Consider the following 21355-nt stretch of genomic DNA (forward strand, 5'->3'; position numbering starts at 1 on the left):
ACAACACATTTTCCTCTAAATTTCCTTCTGTTTATTAATGCAATTTTATTCAAATATGTCTCCATTGATTTATGTATGTATATTGCATTTCGTGTTTTGATTAAATAAAAAAAACATGCTAACTTGTGTCATACGTGCCCTTGGCCGCCTTTAAAATCTGTATATATGGAATATTTATTCGCTGTGTGTGTGTGTGTGTGTGTGTGTGTGTGTGTGTGTAAATGTTCAGGAGGATCAGGTCGGAGGTCTGTGCTCAACATTGACCATCCTGATAACCTGCACAAAACTAGTTATCAGCTTGTTCCGTTTAATCTGGTTTTCCATAGTTACCAAAGTGTTACACATGGACCACTATCACATGACAGAAAGCCCGGAGTTAGACCAGAAGTTACCCTGATGACCTCAGATCCTTTTGTTTTCCAGGCCTTAGGTGAACCTAACGGTCATTTAGCAGAAAGAAGATCATTGTGTGTTTATTGTTGTATCCTCATAAATGTGAAAGCTGGAACACGAGACTCATGGCGTGGGCTGCCAACAATAGCGAAGGTCTGTCTATTTGGGCCTCTCTTTGTCCCTGTCTGACACACACACACACATTATACAAAGCTGTCTAACTGTGATGTAAACCCATCTGGTATGACGTCAGATTGTCAACATGCATGTAATTGTCTCGTGATGCAGGTCCATAGGTATAACTAAATCAAATAAAATCAGTTGACCTGAACCGTTTGGCATGAACATCTTCATGATGATGGCCTGTGAGGAGATAAATAGTGTGTTTGTGTGTGTGCTGAGACTCACACAGTGAATATATATAACACGGTGTGAGTTCTATCATTTACATTTCAGACGCAGTGGAAGAAAAACTCACAGTCACAGTTGTTGACGTTACACCTTATTCAGGAAGTGATGACTTCCGGTTGCTCTGCGACTCTGCCACACAACGCACACCCCGCTTCCCTATCTCTCTGTATCACATACACACACAAACACAAAGAGTCTTCAGATATTAGCATCATCATGTCAAGTGGAGGTGAAGCCAGCAGCATGGGAGACAGACTACTCGTGACGGAGCAGGTATCGACTACAATGCAGTTCAACATTTAGATTTGGTGTTTGGTTGAAGTTTTACTCTCGGGTGGTTTCCAATTGCAGCATTCATTGATGGAGCAACAACCAAACTTGGGAGGGTCAACCATCTGTTTGTTCTGTTTGTTGAGGTTTGGTTCAAATCTAGAGTATATTGAAAGAGTTGTTTTTAAAAACTACTCCTCACACTGAGTCACATTGTCTTGACACATTGTCTGTGACCATGATTCATGATGGCTGAATATTAGAGGAGGCAGAGTGAAGCTGTGGGCATGTGTGCTTAAGATAAGATATATGAAGTTAAGGACACGCACATCTTCTCAGAGTGTGGTCCCCCCCCAAAAACAGGTTTGAGTGTATGTGTATTTACCATGCGTTGATTTTCCTGCTGTGAACCCTGAGTTGTTGCTTCACTGTCTTATGATCAGTGACAGAGGAAGTGTCTCAGTGTCTTATCACAGACATGATGTATAAATGAAAGCTGCTCATCTGTTAAGAGTTTGCGAGTGTCTGATGATGTGACTGAGCTGTATGATGATCCCTGTATTTTATCCTCTTTTCAGGAACAAGGTTTAAGAAGACTCAGGCAGGTAAAACATAGCAGCTCTGTGTTGTAACACTGAGTCATTGGTTCCTTTTTTCATTGCTCAGTGGAACATGAACGCTTTTAATAGATGATAGTGTAACATAGCTATGTTGTGAGCATAGATAGGTTATAAAATTGCTATACTGTTGAGATAGATAGATACACTGGCCTTTAACCTTCATGGGATAGACATCAACAGTCAATAATAATGATGAAGGAATCATGGGGGGACATCATATTTACCTTCAAGTTGTTGTTTGTTCATCGCTGTGTTGCCTTTTTTTTTTTTGCCAGTATTCACCTGGACACGTCCGTAAACTGGGGCTGACAAGGAAACGAGATATGAGGGTATGAACGTGAAGCTCTGCACCTTCACACAACTCTTCATTGGCATGCACACTCACACACATAAAATAAACTGTCTGCAGGATTTCAAAGATGAGAGCCCAGAAGAGAGGGCACGAAGACACAAGGAGCAGGAGGTATCATCACCCTCGTCAGCATCATCATCTGTTCTTCATATGAGAAATCTGATAGCAGCGAGTCCTCACTCTGTTTGCTTTGCAGCTGAAGCCTCTGTATAAAGAGCTGCTGTACACCATCGCTCATAAGTTGGGCCGGCCGACGTGTGCTGAGGTGTTCACAGACACGCAGCTTCACCAATACATCAGAGAGGTACTGTAAACCCTCAGCTGCATACAACATATTACTGCACAACACTGTTGCTGTTTGACTGACACACACTGTCCCATCCACAGGCTTTCACCATGACAGAGTCAGAGCACGACAGTCTAATGAAGAAAGTGCAGAACACACAGGTGAGACAAGAAGTGACTGCTCCTTCCCCAACCTGTGTGGTAGCTGCGAGTTAAATACCTGTCTGACTCTTCCAGCCCCCAGTGTACTGCCTGTTGGCCACTGTAAAGGAAGCAAAGGAAATCCTGGGAAAGGACGTCAGCGGTGAGTTCTTGTGATAGACCCTCAGCTGACTGGTATTATCAATCCACTGTGACGTCGCACAATGGTTTGTGACCTGTCATTTTGAAGCCTCCCGTTTATAATTTAGAAAGCACAATCTTGACTTTTAGAACCAGAGGAAATTTTTGAGGAAAAGGTGGAGCTGAGCAGGAATTAGGGCTGGATCTCGCACGCCTGTACTCGAGCCTGATTGGGTGATGTGGTCTATAGATCGTACAGGGGTCACTTCTGTTAATATAATACCACTTTGTGCTCTGTTTCCCTCTAAATGGGACATCATCACGTTATCTTGAAGGCTTGAAACTAAACACTGAGACTATAAACTCGTTAGGAAAACGTGCACGGAGCTTAATCGGGAAATAAGAATTAGGGGCATTTTTCCATAGATTTCAATACAATTTGACTTGTTGTACAAACAGTGGATTCACCCCCTGATGGGCTCTCTGATGGCTGCTCTGATAGTGTCTTACTTACAAGTTATATAACCAACATTATTATATTCATTGTAAAAACTGAATTGTTTAATGATAGTGCTGCTGTTAATAAGGACAGCATATAATCCCCACTAATGAACCAAGCAACAGCATCTCCCGAGGTCTCCCACCTGGCTGTCAGTTTACCCCAGTTTTACTTTCACAAAGTCTTTTATTTAATATGGTTCTTTAGTTGTTTTACAGTGACTGATATGTTTCACTACTGGGATTGTCCCTGTGTGTTGGGTTTTTGTGTGATTTCTTTTGTTCTCTTAAGGGATTCCAAAACTTTCAATTCCTGTTTACCGTGTGTGGTCTGTGATCTTTGTCACGTGGAAATGTGGCGGGTTATCTCCTGTGTCTGAGCAGGGTTCAGTGATCCGTACTGCATATTGACCATACTGGAGGATGAAGAGGAGAGGAAGACGCGCCAGTCCAGAGCCAAACCCTCTAAATCTGTGGTGAAAGACGCTGCCTCAAATGACAGAATCTACCAGACAGACATAAAGAAGCAGACGCTGAACCCGATCTGGAACCAGACCTTCACTCTGTGAGTCCAAAGTCGCTCTCATATCAGGAGAATCAGCTCAAAATATACATTACTGATCATGTTGTGCTGTTTCAGAGAGTTTGAGGATGTGGCTGGTACCCACTTCCATCTGGAGATGTGGTGAGAGAGATACACAGCTCCCAACCTTCAGCTGCAGAATCATCTCCATCACATTCACCCTCACTGTGCCTCGTCTCTTTCAGGGACAAAGATGAAGAGGTGTCCCTCTCCCAGAAACTAGAGGAGATCAAAACCAATTTTCACAGTCTAAAAAGGTATCACACACACTTATTCTTGTCTGTGGCTCACACACTGAACCAAGCGGGGCTCTGAACTTTGATTCTTCCTTCAGGATGATTAAGGAGGCGAAGAAGGAGAAGGGCACAGATGACTTTTTGGGAAATGTTGTCCTAAAGCTACAGGTAGTTCGTGTTCTATTACAACTCTGATCTAGCCCAAAGCGTCCACGCACACCTGGCCAGACAAACACATCTGTCCAGTCTGACACATCTTTACCATGTAGGACCTCCACTGTACAGAAGATAATTGGTACAACCTGGAGCCCAGAACAGAGACGTATCCTGAACGCGGCCAGTGTCACCTCAACCTCAAGTTCATCCATAAAGCAGTAAGAACTTGGTAGATTTTACATTATAAATAATGAGTGGAAGCATTAAAAACATCTGTCCAGTGTTTGGAAGCAGACCCCCCGTTGTGTAACTTACAGAGAGACGGGACGCTGAGTGCTGGTCGCAGTGCTTACATCAACTACTCCGGGATCCTGCAGCAGTTTGTTCATGCGTATATCTCCAAGCAGCAGGTAAAGGACAAGCTCTGAGTTCTCTCCAGACCTGGTCTCTGCACTGTTTCTCTTCTCAGTCCTCCATCTTCTTTTGGGGTTTTCCCAGAGCTCTGCCCCGTGGAAAGGGGAGCTGTGCGGTGAGGCTCAGACTCTGCTGGAGCTGTACGCGACACAGAACGACCTCTCCCCATTCCTTCAGGACCTGGCGTAAGCACCATGTGAACATCTGGCTGATTTACAACACCATCTACACAGACTGTTACAGTCATACAGCACCTGCTGCAGTTTCACGTCTCCTGTAACAGTGGAACAGCGTTTACAGAAGCTGTAACAGTCACAGAGCACCTATAGGAGTCATATAGCATCTGTAACATATGTAAGGCTCCTGCAACAGTTGTGCAGCTCATGTAACGGTCGTACAGCACCTCCATTAGAGCAGCTGCAGAAAATTAGTTACAAAACTCTAAATCATCATTACGAAACCATGGTGGTACTTTCAGTCTTTTATACACGTAGCCTAAACGCAATGGTAGTATTTCTAGCCACATCAGCTCTTTCTTTCTACACAGTCTGTGTGTTGTGTGAACACAAGTTTGTGGATGTGTCTCCCTCATAGGAAGTGGGTGGCTTACAGTAAGCTGTACCAGAGCTTAGAAGTGGACTCATCGGTGTTGTTGCAACAGCTCACCAGTATAGAGTATCACTGGCACCAGCAGCAGCTGCCGTACCAGCAGGTACAAAGCCAAGTACAGGTCACACATACTGTGTCACGCCACTGTGTGTACAGCTGCACACACTTGCGGACGATCCTCTGTGGTTACATATCACTTCACTGTGTTGTTGTGTGAGGACGTTTCTCAGGATCCTGAGAGAACTGACTGGTGAGAATGGTGTCGCTCTCTTCCCACAGAAAAAGGAACTTGGAGACTCTCTTCATGGTTTCCTGCAGTATGGACTCTGTTTGGTGGCCAAATACAGAGACATCTTCCCTCCCACTCCTTCCGCCAACCCGAAACTACACACCCTGCTCAGGTACAGCCTGTTGTCGAAGTGCACTTCACTGCTGTGATTAAAGTGTAGCTGAAGAGAGACGTGAATGCGTATTTCCTCAGAATCCTGGTCCAGATCTGTAAGACAAAGGCATTTCAGAAAATGAACTCAGCTCAATTTGAGTTGCAGGATGAGGTCACCACAACCATACAGGTGATTGAACACACAGCTGATCATTACTGTCTGAATAATGCCCTTCATTATAAATGATTCATCTGCACCTTCAGAAAGGAACAGAGGAGTGGTTCACCATTAAGAAAGGTCTACACCAACCGATGACCAAGGTAAAGACACCAGGGATTCATGCTGTTCTCCCAGGGTCAGAGTCAGCATTGTGTTTGGGGTATTGGTCGGGTTCGGGGTTTCCACTTCACAGAACTGTCATGTTGTTCTGTGCTTACTCTCAGGACCTGTCGGAGATTGTGAGTGCCCTCGCCAGGTTGATTGCAGAGGTGCAGGAGGACATTAAAAACAACAAGGGCAACTGGAACAAAGTATTTGTTAGGTAAAGTGGCAGATAATCTCCCAAACTTGGGGTTACCCTAGTTAGACTAGCTAGAAAACATTTAAGGCTACATGGATGAGGAACGGTCTTACTGTTCTGGTCATCACAGTGTTTTTTTTCTCATTGTTTAGTGCTGTGCAGGTGGACGTGTTCACTGCTGTCTATCAGAGGTTTGACTCCCTGGTGAGTTGATCAGTCGGAGTTTGGATTCATTCGCCAACGTTACTCGTCGGGTCTCAGCATGTTTCCTGCTCCCTCCTCCACAGCTGGCAGCAGAAGTGCAGGATACCTTGTCACTGATGGAGGGTCAGATGGAGCAGTCTCTGGCCAACAGTCTGTTCCCTGTTTACCTGAGCCTGCAGGACATACACAAAGACAAGGCCTTCTTACAGAAGAGGTCAGAGGTCAACACTCTCAAAGCTAACATGCACTTCAACTGTCTATCGATTGCTTTTATCTTATAGTATTAAAATGGGTTGGTATATGCTGCTCTTACTATGCAAGTCCAATTTTTGTGACTGACACTCCAACAATGAACCCCGTTTATAGTAACTGAGGTGTCTTCTTAACTTAACTGGACCACATCAACATTTTTATACCTGTCCAAGGGCATGGTAGGATTTGAGCTGCTTCGTTGTGCCTTGAACATCCTTTCCTGAATGTTTTCTTTCAGGGGATTGCTCAAGCTCACCAACTTTCATGAAGGCTTCAGAGAAGCTCTGCCGTACTGGCTCAATCAGGCCTTCAGCAAAACCCAGGACAGAGTGCAGAGGGCTGTGCAAATGGATGAGGTAACACTCTGACATTACTACAGAGGACGTTTAGTGCAGCTGCCGTCAGATTGTGACATGTTTGAATTCCTCTCAGCTCCAGCCACTGCAGTCCGGCTCAGTGCCGATAAAGCACAGCTCCTCTGCAGTGGACCTGGTGGCTTGTGTCCAGCCCATCTGCCAGCTGTGGGAGCAGCTGTCCTGGCCTGACCCCGAGGAGGCCTTTATGCTTATGGTCAAACTCACTGAGGTGCAGCATTGCGTTATACTCACATGGGTCTGCTACGAATATGGGAATTTTGCAATTGACTGAGGTGTGTATGTTTGCAGGATGTGTGTAAGATTGTGGTGACCTACTGTCACATCCTGAAAGAGAGGGTCAGGATGCTGTCTGAGAACTCTGACCACGGCAGCGCAATCAATATGGTAAACACACACAGACATGAGCTTCACTGCACACATTTCTAGTGTTTAACCTAACAGTGTGTCTCTGTGCAGCTGTGTGTGGTGGTGAATGACCTGGAGCACTTGAGGTCCGTCCTGACCAGACTTCCTGCGCAACTGAACTGGGCTGGGCTCAGAGATCGGACCCAGTCCGTCATCGGGGAAAACCAGTTTCACAACACACTGCCCTCACAGCTTCAACAGGCCCAGAGCATCCTGAGCCGGGAGATCCGATCCGCTTTGCACACACTGGGGAAAAGGGTGTGTACAGGTGCAAAGTGTCAAATGTGAATAAAAGATTATGTGGATAAAGCTTAACCTGCATCACATCTGCCTGTTTCTCAAGCTTAACACAGACATTGAGGCCCACGTTAGAAGCATGTCCACCAGGCGGCGGATTCCCTCCAAATCCACAGAGGACGTAGGTGACGGTCACAGTTTGGAACAGGTAATGAGGCCAGTGGTGTGTGACTGAAATAGCTGGCTCTCTGTTTCAGGCTGCTGCCCCTCTGATGCGTTATCTGGAACAGGAGCTGCAATATATGAATGAAAACCTGGTTCAGGAGAACTTCAACAGGTACAGGATTGTCACCATTATCCTTTTCCTTCCGAGCTCTGATCCATGTCGGTTTGTCACCTCAATGTGACAAAATGTTTGTGCCCAGTCTCCTGACTCCTCTCTGGAACAACTCACTGAAGATCCTCTACCAGGTGGCAACTCAGCATCCACAACAAGAGGGGCTGATGGTGTTCTGCCAGAGGCTGCTGTATACCCTGCAGGTTGGTCCTGGACCGTATGGTAACCATGACTACCAAAGATGTCCATAAGATGATAAAACCTATCTCCATTTGATCCTGTTCCAGTGTTTGGAGCAGTGTTTCCACGCAGAGGGAAATGGGCTCCCGCTAAATGCACTTCACTCTGAGGAGTACAAGGTGACAACCTGCAGACGCAGAACAGTTTTCAACCTCATCAGTGATGGATTCCTTTGAGAAATAAAGCTTGTTTCCTGTGTGTCCAGAATCTCAAAGCTCACCTGACCCACAACTCTCTGAACAGTCAGGAGCTGATCCAGAAGTTCTTTGACAGGAAGATAAAGGAGCAGGTGAGAGACACGCTGTCTGAAGAAGTGGAGACTTGTGTTCGTCCAGTGCTTCAAATGTTGTGTTTCTCCCGCAGAACGTGTACATTGAAGAGAGGTATGGTGCCGTCACCCTCCTCACCTCCTACAGGAGGTCAGACCAAAGACTGAGAGTTGAGGTGCTGAATGCAGCCAACCTCTTACCAATGGACTCTAATGGTGAGACCACACAGACCAGTCATGACAGAAACACAACTTTGCTGTGGCCGCACTTGACAACTTGATGCCTTGTCCAGGTCTGAGTGATCCGTTTGTGCAGCTGTGTCTGGAGCCAAACCACATCTTCCGGGAGGTGGAGCCTCGCTGCACCCAGATCAAAAACTGTGACCTCAACCCACTTTTTGATGAGGCCTTTGAGTTGTAAGTTGCTGGTTTTATTTCTTGGGTCTCAGCTTTCACACATCAACCTACGGTCCCTCAATATGCTCCTGACCTTTTATCTCCACCATGCCACAGTCTGGTGTCGCTTGATCAGTGCCAGGCTCCAGGGGCCTGCCTTGTCGTGACCGTCCTGGACCATGACACCTTGAGTTCAGATGACTTTGAAGGCGAAGCCTTCCTGGGACTCAAGGCCATACCAGGAGTTGGGGGAGGGAAGGAAGGAGATAGAGTGAGCGAACAGCCGGCTCAGATCCGCTTGCCTCTAATGCATCCTAAACCCAATGGTACGATCTGTTAGTGGCCTCTGGCCAGCCACACAAATTTATTTTATATTTCCAAGGGCACATTAAGCTGTCACTGAGAAAATACTGATCTGATGGTTGAAGGCCAACTCTTCCTTTTAGCATTCAGCATCATTCAGTGTTCACGTGTTGCTATATTTTCCTTCATCTACAGGTAAGTTTGCATCCTCAAAATTCGAACAGTTGCCTAAAAAATATCTCAGGTTTCCTTCTCAGTGTTGCTCTCCCTTGTTCACTTTAAGGAAAAGTAACAAAAACAAAGACAGTGTGGAAACCCTCAAAGAAGACCTGCAGTCAGTTTTAGATTAGTCCACTTTCATTTTCCTTTGTTGCTTAGAGGTTTAGCACCACAGGATCTCTCTAGCCAATCGTAGTTGTGGTGTCAATTTGTACAGGTTCTGATAAATGACAAAGTTCCCATCAGAACAACAGCTTAAATTTCTTTCTTTTTTTTTTCCTTAAGCTGGTAAAAAATTTTCTCTGTCAAAAAATATCTTATCATTATTAACAATTAATTTGTTCTTTAATTATTACAGTGGAATTTGCTTAGTATTTGGGTCCAGCCCGTAAGTTGGTGCATGAAGCAACATGAGTACAAATACATTAAATGATTGATTGATAGATAAATAAATAAATAAATAAATAAATATCTGGGAATTCCTTGGTTGTAGTTACAAAAGTTTGCAACTCAATTATTTGACTATAACTTCACACAAGGATGTGACTGTGAGGTGAATGCAGTTAAAATGATGTGTAATGACTCATTTAGTTTGTGATGTGCTCTTCAGAGGACAGCATCCTGACGCTGCTGGAGTCGCGGAGAGGCGAACGAGAGGCTCAGGCCTTCGTGAAGAAGCGTCGGCAGAGAGAGAAACAGTCACATGAGGGAAATCGACAGTGATGAAAACAGACACAAGTCTTTCGTCCAAAAATATACAATTTGTTTTAATGATCTGTACCAAAAAACACAGAAACGTCAGAGATCGTGATCATGTTCACCTGCATTTAAACCTTACACACCTGTACACGCCTGCTTCCTGATGCTTTGTCTAATCAGTGCAAGAGATAAGTATGATATCACTTAACTATGGGTATATATATATATATAATATATATATATATATTAGATTACATTTGACTCACTGTGAAATGTCAAAGATAACTACAAATGTAAAAACCTGTCACGCTGATTTCAAATGAAATATTATCATGAGAAGTAAAAAAGATTATGCCATTTATGAGACATGTGTTGACATTTGTATTGATTGTGTTCATGTTTCCCTCTTCCAGTTAGAGAAAACCTGAGCTTTAACAGAGGCCACCTGTCTTTACTACACGTCAGATATCTTCTCTCATTAACAGGAATTCATTTCAAATTTATTTTGCTAAAAACTGTGTAAAAAAACTAATTAGACAACAAAATGAATAAAAGAGTAATGGCCTCTGCAGCAAATTATTGTCTAGATGAATGTGAAAGTGTTTCAGTCAGATCTGCTGTTCAGACATGTCTAAATAAAAACATGCTGAACCTGGGCTCACCTGTCCCTTCAGACTACAATAACCTCCTCCGGAAGTGAGACACAATTACTGACGGTGACCTGGATATAAACGCAACAGCAGAGTACGAGGCACAGAGCCTGCTGCATTTTAACATTCATGTGTTCATGTTCATGCCTTCATTCATACACAGATGCAGGTGTTTCTGCAGGTAGTACAAGCTGCTGCTCAGTGGCCAATGGTAACAGACTTCGCTGTTCACCGACAGTGACCTTCAGGTGTTTGTTTTAGCTTCAGGACATGATTGAGAAGTGTGTTTATGTTCCCGAAGAAGAAACAGTAGGTCAGAGATCAACAACAAGGTCAAGAACAGTGTTGCTGGTCAAGAGCAATATGCAAGAGAATCTACTGGCGTTGGAAACACTGGAAAAATTCATCCCATATTTAGTGACCAGAGCTTTCACTCACCTGGCCATCTGTAAACATCATCTGATAATACGTTATAAAATGACCTCCATGTAGATCTGAAGACCCGGGGCTGGTTTCTCTGGAATCAGGACTGATTGATTTGTGGTCTGTGCTAGTCCCACTGGGCTGTGAGGTCAAGAGAGCTGCTGCTCTCGGGTCTGTTCGGGGCAGAGAGGGCACTCTGTCGACGTGGAGCAGTTTTCACACTGTAGTCCATGACCACAGGATAGTGACACAGAGCCCGGCTTGCCACATGTCACACAGCACTGTCTCTGTTTCCTGTACACCACCTGTGTGAACACACAGCATACTGTTACACATGAAAAAACAGTAAAGGGACACAGAGGGGAAATGAAGAAAAGATATTAAAAAGAGAGAAAACACTGAGGAAACAGAGAGAATACAAAGAGGAGACAAACAGATAACATAGAGGGAGACACATTGAAACCTGGAAAGGAGTAAATAATTTAAAGGATTAAAAAAGGGATAACAACAACAGCCAAAAAACTATTGATGGGAAAGCTTGACTAAGGTGAGAATCTCACTGTCGTGTCTTCTGAGAACTCTCAGATAAACATGAGGAACCCGAAATTGTATTGTAACATGACTCTAATGACTGGATTGTTCTTTGGCTTTGTTCACTGAAGAGACATAACATCATTATGCGTGTGATATTATCTGAAGAAAATTGTGTCTATTTTTTCCCCATTTGTCTGTCTCTCAGGACAAACGATAGAGGGATGAGACAGATTCCTGTCGGGAGACTGAGGCAGCTAACAGCTCACTGTTGGAATTTATATCTGTTTCCTCTCAGAGTGAATGGAGTCTCCCACCTATTTGTAGCAGGTTTACCTGTGTGATGTTTATAGTGTTAGTAGTGTAAGTGGTCCCACCTGTTCTACAGCATGTAGGCAGCTACAGAGCTGAGCCTGCAGACTGAGGACCGACTCCAGGGGTAGTCTGTGTGGGAGCTGGAGTTGGTGTAGCGCTAGATGGGGGTTGTCTCCGTTCCTTAAGCTCTCCAGCGCCTCCTGCAGGAGAGTGGCCTGCCGTTGAGCCTCCTCCTCGGCCTGCCTGACTCGCTCTGCCTCCATGGTTAGTCGAGCTGCATGGGCACGAGACTCCTCTGCATCAGCCTTTACTGCCGCCCATGACTACAAGAAAGAGACACAGAGGATAGTTAACACTGACAATGAATCAAATTGGAGGATGATACCACCCAACATTAATATTTTTGTAGTTTGTAGAGGGCCAAGGAGGCACTGAGTGAATCAATACGCATCAGTCCATAGTGGAGGTTGCCAACCTGTTCAACAAGCTCTTCAACAAGATCTTCTTGACTTTCCACTTAGTTACAAAAAATAATAGAAAAGAAATTATACACGATCACTTGATTGATGTTGTGAACCCTTTATTATCCTGTTCATCACTCTTGAATCAGCTGTAGTGCTGTCACAGCAGCGTGAGAATGACCAATAAGATAAGAATAAAGTAAAATTGTTTGGACCAATGAGAGAAGAGATCTTTGCAGGTTGCAGTGTAATGAGCATTGATTTGGTGGCTATGTTTGCTTGCTAGCAGCCAAGTGGCATGGCTGAAGCTCTGCAAAAGAAGGCTAAAGTTTACCATTTTCATGCAGAAAGGTAGGAAGAATTTGTTTTTAGTGTAAATGTGTGGTATGCCAGCAAACTCAAGCACTGGAGAAGCTCCTAAGCTTCAGAGGTTATTCTTATCAATGGCACTTCACACAAAATGTGTTGATGTGCGTAGTTCTTTTATGGGGATACAGAAGATCATGCCTTTATTCTTTGAGTTGGTATGAATAAAATTCAACTTAATGTTGATGATGTGATTTTTATTTCCTAGAGCAAAAGTCCTGATCAATACACCAGTTTGTCCCTAATAAAAGGTCTTGAGGTGGAAGTATTTTAGCTTTTTTTCTTGACCCTTTTAATAGGTAGATCTTGTCTTTGTTCAGGGTCATGGTCAAAGATCTTTGGCTCAAAAAAGTTGGTGACAAAGCAATTTATAATATTACACTGGTTATCTTTTATCATGAGGATTCATTATCAAGCTATTTTGGGTAATGGAAATTAATTACTTAATTTTTCATTTAACCAATTCCTTTCTGACCTAGATGTGAGAGTATTTGCAGATGTGTACAATTACAAACATATGAACAACACACAAGTGCATCTATAAACACACACCACGCACATGGCCCACTACCTACCTACCTGAGCTGTATGTCTCCAGGTGTGGCCCCACTGCTTCAGGGTCCTGTGAGCCTCTTCCAGCTCCTGTTTGAGTCTGGCGGTCTCTGCACAGGGGCCTGAGGGCAGCAGGGTGGGAGGGGTTCCAGGGGAGCCCTGGGCGGACGGAAAGTGCTCCCAGATGTTAGTGTTCATTCCATTCAGACCTACAGAGAGAAGAGCCATCATGATCACGGCCAGGTTAGACCTCAACACACCACCTGATGTTATCAGGTCGAGGTTCACAAACCTAAGGAGCTGTGAGATGGCCCTAAGAAGGAGCTGTCCGATTGGCCAGGCTGTGAGAGGTGAGAGAAGAATGGTGATGCGTGTGGCCTGATTGGAGGAGATGGTGATGGGGAGCTGAAAGGAGCAGAGCTGCTGAAAGACCCCGGGATGTTGACTGGAGCAGAACTTTGAAGCTGGCTCCCTCCTACAGACACAGGACCAAGGGGCATTCTTTATGAGTGTGTGTACACTGCTAGGTTATATTTATATTCCATATGTACTTCTGTCTCTGTGAGTGTGTGTTTCAAATACCCAGCATAACTCCCACAGAGGAGCTGCTCTCCAACCTCCTTTCTAATGCTGACACGCCAAAGTCATTCAGATCAAGATCGTCCAGGGCTGACTCTGGAACACAGATGACAGCAACGACAACAATAAAAACACACATATCATCATACTCATTCTATCAGACAGTATATGTTGGGGACTCCATCAGTCAAGTGGTCTGCTGCATTGCTCCAGGTCTGGACTCTATTGGATAATAGCGGGATGAACTCATCAGATCATCAGTGTCTGCAGCCATGCTGATCAGCATGATTTGAGGTCAACCAATTGGTAGGTCAGAAGTTCAACTCCCAACTGATGAAGTGTCCTTTTGCGTAATACTGAACACTAAACTAACTTAGTGTAACATCAGTGTGTGAATGCTTGAGTGAAGTAGGAAAGTGCTCCATGAATGTGGCCTGTAGTGTAAAACATCAGACGCTGCTTGATCAAACTTCTATTATTCAGGGTGTTTCTTTAATCAGTTTCTATCAAGGTGTAGAAACATGATCATGAGCAATCTTTTTAAAATCAAAAACACCATGTGGATGTGCGGTCTGTAGACTATGTTCACACTTACCAACAACTGACTCCACAGTCTCACTGGTGGGGTAAAAGGGTAGGGCATTAGCATTCATGCCTGAGGAGATGCCTGACCCTAGAGGTCCAAGAGGGGCAGGGCTTGGCGGGGTGGCAGCCAGACTGGAGGGGATGCTGGAGGACAGACTCAAGGGGCTGCCTACTGGCAGAAAAACCAGCAGGTCCTGGGGAAAGAAGAATGTGGCCACTGAACATACATGTGGTTCCTGGCAGAAATATGAGACTGTTGAGACAGACATCACGTGACTAGACTAAAATAAAAACAAAGAAACACTCAGCTCTCTCTGGAAACTGCACCTGTTTGCTTTGTGTTGAAGACATTTCTCTGCTGCGCTGCTCAAGAGCAAAACTCCTTTGTTTCGCCTGAAACCAAACAAGACTGTTGACATCACAACATGGAGGACTGGTCTAAATGTAGTAACCATGACAACAGGTGTAATTCGTTGGTGTCTGTGCTTCCCTCCTTCTTCTCACCTGATCCTCCCTCTCAAATCCTGGAGCCCTGCCATACCCTCCTTCCCCCACCCATGGAGACAGAGGCCCAGGCCCACCACTCACATCTTCACACAGGGATAGAACGCTACCCAGCAGCCCCTGTTCTGCCACACATGACCCTACAGCAGTGGAGAAAGGGTCTGACACAGAACCTGGTCCTGGCCCCATGCTGTGTGCAGTGGGGCTAGAAGTGGCCTCTTGGGCAAGGACAGGGTCTGGAGGTCTGGGGGTAGGAGGAGAACTGGGAGTGGGGAATGATGGTTCTTCGGTAACAAAGGATTCTAGAGAGAGTTTAAAAACAAAAAGTTAAATTACAAAGAGGTCAAAGAGTTTTTTTGACAGGGTGAGTGGGTAGAGGTGTGTGCTGACAACTCACTGTCTACATGAGCAAAGGCACAAAAAGGTCCTCTGGGACAGCTGCCACTCTGCTGCATGTCGTTGCACTTGGTGGACTTATAGATCTGTGACACACAATACATAATCAATCATCATCACTCCAGTTCACACACTTTTACCTACACCCATTCACTTGATGACCCATAATATACTGGATATTTGTTCTTCAATGAGACTGATTGTGACAGAGAGAAACTGACAAAAGAAAGGAGGGTAGTGGCCTAGATCAGAAAACAATGTTTGATGTGGCCCAGGACAGCTCTCACATCTTTGGTATGAAGGAAATGATTTTAAATGTGTTCACATCTGAACTCAAAGCTATCCACATGTGAACAGATCACCAGAGCAGGATGTTAAGACCAGGTCTGAAATGGTATGAACAGGACCTATGTGTGTCTGTAATTCAGGATGTACAGAGCTGCTGTGTGTGACTAGACTGGGTCTGTGACCGGGTGGTCTGTCTCAGTGAGGGTTGATATTTTGAGACACAAACCTCTGGGTGGAACTGCTGTTCTGTTCTTGTGTGACAGTACTGACATCCCTCGGCTCCCTCACATTTACTGGGATCTCCCCACTCCTCACTCTGTTTCACAGCAGGACATGGCAGTGCCCTGCAGCAGAAAGAAAAAGCCACAGTTTCCTTTAACATAACAGAATCACAACAACAAAATTATATTCAGATCTCTTTCCACATGATCTGACAGAGCACCTGTATTTATGCTTATGTGGACTGCGCCTCCTGTCTTTGCTGTTGTGGTAGTATGGACAGGCATAACCCTGACGGCACAGACGAGGCGGCTTCTTACAGAGCTCGGTCTTGTAGTGGGACAGGACGTAGTTGTTATCTAAAGAGGTACAGGATCATCATTCAAAGCATTACCAAGGGTAACGTGAATTATATATCAGGTGTTAACAGACATCAGGAAAAGATCATAATAGAGACCACATTACCTGCATCAATCGATGAAGTGCACCAGAGTATCTGAACAAGGTATCAGAAATACACTATATGGTCAAAAGTACTGGGCTGCATCTCTTAATTGCTGAATTCAGGTGTTTTCAAAATACAGGTCATTGTACAGGATGGGGAAGGCCCTTTTCTGTTCCAGCATGACATCAGGGCACAAAGCTAGCTCCATAAAGGTTGGTTGATGATTGGGTAAAAATTACCACCAACATATATTGTTGTAGAAAGACTTCCCAGCAGAGTTGAAGCTTCTAAAAGCTCTCCATATAAAGTAATATTATGTATATATGTATGGTATTTATGGAGCACAGCACCATGACACTGGAACACATAACAGCTGTGATACACCCCAGCTGGCTTACCTTGCCAGCGTGGCTCTTCACTCAAGATCTTCTCTATGAGGGCAGTGCTTGCTGCCTGTCCTGATTGCCCATCTCCTCCACCACCCTCTGAGGCCCCTGAGCCCCCCTGAGACTCCATCACCTGCACCTCCCTGAAGAAATGACGATGTCACGATCACAGCACAGAGATGCAGAAAGGCTCATGTGAAGCCATGAAAATGTTGTTTGGATTCAGTTCTCTTGTGTACCTGATGTCATAAACAGGGCTGCGCAGGTCATGTGATCCGTGTGCAAAGGCACAATGGGAGCCGTTTTTGCTGCAGTGGCCCTTTGCATCAGTTTCATGGATACATGATCCTGTTTTATAGTAGCGGAGGTGATACCTGCGCTCTGTGTCACCTGCTGTCCGATGTAGAAAAGGACACCTGGAACAAAAGGGCAGAGAAAGAAAAACAGATTTCACATTCAGAGCAGAAACACTAAGACACAGTCACACAGTGTCCATTATATGCTACAATAATACCACATAATGTGACAGCTTTTGTGGATAGTAGTGAAAACTGTGTCAGTGAAACCTGTCACAGGTTACAGAATTCTGAACTTGTTTTGTTTCATTCCATGATAAACAAATTACATCATGCAATTAAAAGCCAATCATGACTGATCAATGACCCCAATTAATCTAATATGTTGACTATGTGACTATGACTTTAATTTGGACTTTTATCAATATAAATTATATCACAGCTGTAATTGATGGGACAGCAGTTTTGTATCTGAGAGATGAGATGCTTGTTCAACACATCGGTTTGATCATAACACATTATTCACTCATTTACAATTAAAACATCTCTGAAGTCCTTTCTAAAAATCGCAAAAATAGAAAATTCTTGGCAGTTAATCTTTTACTTCACTAACTTATGACAGTGTTTTCTGGATCGTTGTTGTAAACGAAGAACTTAAAAACCTTCCAGTATCCCATGGAAGCAATCAAGCCACACAAAACAAATGGTGACAGAAATAATTTACAAGGCATCAGAAAGAATAGGGTCTGAGTGGTCAGATCTCATGTGCATCTTGGGTGCATTCATACATGAGCTATCCACCTGGAACACATGCTAATATCAGGGATGGGTTAATTGACATGTATCAAAGGTGCAGTCTGATACTGAATAAACTCCATCTTTACATTTACATTCTTTTGTCAAAATGTGTTAAAGCTCTGCACTTGTCAGTGGAGGAAGGCAGTCAGGCTGTGTTCAGGTGCTAATGCTCACTGTGAAGATTGTAGATAGCACTGTTCTTAAGCGTCAACTTGACTTACAATGGTGGACAGGGTGTCTCCTCAACCGCTAATTCACTTACTGACAAAGTCCTTTGACATGCTAAGTTCCACACATTCTGTGGTTCGCTCAATCAATTCAGGATTTCAAGGCGAAACACACATATTAGAGACGAGACAAAAAAGGACAAAAGTGAGCTACAGTTTCTAGAAAACCCACCAAAAACCTGTGGTCTATGTATTTATTTATTTTTTTTACAAAAGGCCAAGAGATTAGTTTCAATGTTGCTGACTTATACTCAATACCCCTTTAAGTTAAACAGTTCCAGTGTGCACTTCACAGTCACAACTACACCCTTCAAGTGTGGCTATTTAAAAGGCAGTCACGCTTCCCCTTTCACAGAGGTTCGCCACTTCTAATGAAAATAGAGCGGGTCTGTTGAATGGTCCATAATGATCAGTGTAAACATGAGGTAAAGGGTCTGTCACATCAGTGAAATCTCAGCTGCACTCACTCGTCTCCATCAGGGCAGGTGCCCGTCCCCTCGTCATATTTGGTGCAGTAAACATCTGGACTGTAGTTGAACATCCCGTCCCGCCTGCGGATGGGCCGCCGGCGCCGCTGGTTCAAGAAGTGCCAGTGGAAGCAGGAGAAGGGCCTGTGCTGTGTACATTTATGCTGCACAAACAGGGGGCACTGCTCGGTTCTGAATTCCTTCAGATATCTGCCACAGAAAGAAACAACGCATAGTGGGACTAAAGACAAAACCAAGATTACGTATTTGAAGATACTGAGAAAGCGCTTGCCCATCAAGCGTCCAGACATGATCACTATTAGAGTAACGTTAGGCCTCCTTATTGGAGCTCTGCTCCGGTTAACGAGCAAATTATAATACCGCGAGCAGACTTGTTTCAGTCAACAACAACATCATTAATTCATTCAACGGCACGTTTTATTTTTAGATTAGCGTATACGGATACATCTAAGTTTGTGTACATCTAGCTAGCTAATCCCGCTAACTAGCTACGTACGTGTAATGTTGAGGTTTCTCGGGCTGTATGTTCAACACGGTAGCGGGAGATGTCGAGCCCCCTGCGGGCGAAGACGAAGAGGATGAAGAGGGTCCTCCGGTACTCGTCGCTGCCGTGGATGACGGCGGCTGTGGGTGTGTTTTCGACATTTTTCCAGTTTAAAGGCTAACAACAAGAACCTTGTTTTTAGCTTACTGGCTAGCTATTCGTGTTAGCTTCGAAATCCGCATTCTACAGCGTTGTGAGCTTGCGCAAGGCAGGAGGAAGTAGTAACAAGGGGCCAGCGGGCCAGAGCACGGAACTATGGACCATGAAGTTCAACCATAACTCGACTAACTAACGACTAAACAGCTCGGTTAACACTTCCGGGTTGGGGTCACGCACAATATCAGAATTTAATCAAACTATGTAACGATACACACGATTTGTAGAAATTTACAAGAAATTCATCCTTGCTCACGTGATTTTATTTCCTTCATCCTATTGGTTGTGCTATAATGCCACTTCGGGGAGAAAACCAATCAGCGTCTAGTGTTTTACGATGTGACGTCACGACAAATTACTAATACTCGGCCTCAACTTCCCCTCCCAACACCAACCGTCGACCGGGGCTGTTTTCGACAAGTCGCCCGCCGCAGCGAATATTTCACATCGCGCTACAGCGTCAAGGTAAATATAATGGCTTTACTATTCACGCGACGTGTTTAGCTGCTTGGCTTTTGTAACGACGAGGCGAATCCGGCTGTTGATGTCTCTCCGTCTATAGCCATTGTTTGTGGACCGGACTAAGATGTCGCCTCGCTAATGTTAGCATTAGCTAAAAATAGAACAATGGGCTCTCACAGTTGATGTTTGTGGTTAAACCCCACCGTCAGCTCACTAAAGTAAAACCGATGATGGGGAAACGTGCCCAAGCTTAGGCGCATATCCACCGATGTTAATGTCGGCTGTCTGAAAACACACTTTTATATACTTAAGCGCTAATTTAATTCACAATAGAGCAATCGGGCCACAGTAGTAAACTTTGACCCACGACGGGCTGCTCCAGCTGTGACTCTTGAGGCCTCACTGGTCGACAATGAAGCGCCGGTAGAGCAGCTCTGACGCCTCCCTGTATCTCTGCTCCGATCCGGGGGAGGGGAGCTCCAGTTACATTATTTTTGCTACACTAGCTTCAAGCTAGGCTACACGGTATATTGCGTTTAGTTTCGCTCAATTCACGGTTAAAACTTCACCACGCGTTATTAACAGCGCTTGTTTGTGTTTTGTTAGAAGATGGCCCGTACCAAGCAGACCGCCCGTAAGTCTACCGGAGGAAAGGCGCCAAGGAAGCAGCTTGCTACTAAGGCAGCCAGGAAGAGCGCCCCATCCACAGGGGGAGTGAAGAAGCCCCATCGTTACAGGTTGGTTGCTTGTACGTCTGGCAATGATTGGTTGTTGACGTCTCAAATCATTACTTAATTGTGAAACTCCCGTAATTTAGACCTGGAACCGTGGCTCTGAGAGAGATCCGTCGTTACCAGAAGTCCACTGAGCTCCTGATCCGCAAGCTGCCCTTCCAACGTCTGGTCAGGGAGATTGCACAGGACTTCAAGACCGATCTGCGTTTCCAGAGCGCTGCTATTGGTGCTCTTCAGGTAATTGACATGTGACTAGACTTGTGTATAATACAGGCATGGCAACAAAAGCTGCTGAAAGCCTAGTGCTTGTCTTCTGATCTTTTCACAGGAGGCCAGTGAGGCTTACTTGGTCGGTCTATTCGAGGACACCAACTTGTGCGCCATCCACGCCAAGCGAGTCACCATCATGCCCAAAGACATCCAGCTGGCTCGTAGGATAAGGGGAGAAAGGGCCTAAAGGCCAGTGGCTGTGTTGTCACCACAAATGATCCTATTTATCGTACTTAACCATTTTTGTGGACATTTTTATTTCTTGGGTATTTTTTTAACTTTCTTTTTTGAATTTTTGTATTGTATTTTAGATTCAGACCATAAACCATTCCACAAGCCTGAGTGCAACTTTGGGTAGTTTGTAGTGCAGTAGGGTCAACAAATGTTACAGCCATCATGCAACCCCCTCAAGCTCTAGATATTGGGGATCTGATCCAAGCAAGGATACAGTCTTCATCTATGGGATCCAAAGTCTTTTCAACCATCAATCGTTTACACAATGCCAGCATGTCTTGCTCAGCAGGAGTATGGTGGTGTGGCAACAGTCTAGACCCCACACTCAGATGACGAGCATGACAGATTCTGTATTTTTCTGGACTGATTTTTACATGTTTTCCACATAAAATCTTGGCAGCTACACTTAATACTATTTATGAAAATGTTGTCGCTTGTCTTTCTATTAAAGGTCTTTATGAGTAGAATTCCAGTGTAATGTAATTATTTAGACAGTG

At 44.6% G+C, this 21355-nt stretch overlaps 3 protein-coding genes across 3 annotated transcripts; 2 read left to right on the plus strand and 1 right to left on the minus strand.

Annotated features, from left to right (window-relative positions):
• The first annotated feature begins 947 nt into the window (after positions 1-947).
• unc13d (unc-13 homolog D (C. elegans)) lies at positions 948-10306 on the plus strand. The gene is made up of 34 exons (XM_029528256.1): positions 948-1077; positions 1653-1679; positions 1970-2023; positions 2104-2157; positions 2243-2350; positions 2434-2493; positions 2569-2635; positions 3496-3676; positions 3752-3796; positions 3880-3951; positions 4029-4098; positions 4200-4304; positions 4404-4496; positions 4585-4685; positions 5095-5212; positions 5389-5510; positions 5591-5681; positions 5756-5812; positions 5936-6033; positions 6165-6216; positions 6300-6430; positions 6707-6824; positions 6901-7053; positions 7134-7229; positions 7302-7508; positions 7594-7668; positions 7745-7824; positions 7913-8027; positions 8112-8183; positions 8270-8353; positions 8428-8548; positions 8626-8749; positions 8846-9054; positions 9861-10306. The coding sequence occupies exons 1-34, from the start codon at positions 1021-1023 to the stop codon at positions 9971-9973; spliced, it is 3330 nt and encodes a 1109-aa protein (XP_029384116.1). The 5' UTR covers positions 948-1020; the 3' UTR covers positions 9974-10306.
• unk (unk zinc finger) lies at positions 9990-19399 on the minus strand. Its single transcript, XM_029528257.1, has 15 exons — positions 18955-19399; positions 18438-18647; positions 16889-17065; positions 16662-16792; positions 16042-16177; positions 15826-15943; positions 15313-15397; positions 14916-15217; positions 14739-14804; positions 14422-14605; positions 13830-13922; positions 13540-13722; positions 13275-13456; positions 11931-12191; positions 9990-11327 (listed from the first exon to the last, which is right to left on the minus strand). Exons 1-15 carry the CDS (start codon positions 19101-19103, stop codon positions 11172-11174), a joined length of 2433 nt encoding a protein of 810 aa, XP_029384117.1. The 5' UTR covers positions 19104-19399; the 3' UTR covers positions 9990-11171.
• Positions 19400-19516: 117 nt separating this feature from the next.
• On the plus strand, positions 19517-21325 carry LOC115060365 (histone H3.3). Its single transcript, XM_029528272.1, has 4 exons — positions 19517-19623; positions 20227-20357; positions 20438-20591; positions 20683-21325. Exons 2-4 carry the CDS (start codon positions 20230-20232, stop codon positions 20809-20811), a joined length of 411 nt encoding a protein of 136 aa, XP_029384132.1. The 5' UTR covers positions 19517-19623; positions 20227-20229; the 3' UTR covers positions 20812-21325.
• Positions 21326-21355: the final 30 nt, after the last annotated feature.

This window comes from Echeneis naucrates, chromosome 19 (genome assembly GCF_900963305.1).
Source record: "Echeneis naucrates chromosome 19, fEcheNa1.1, whole genome shotgun sequence".
In the NCBI taxonomy this organism is placed as follows: Eukaryota; Metazoa; Chordata; class Actinopteri; order Carangiformes; family Echeneidae; genus Echeneis; species Echeneis naucrates.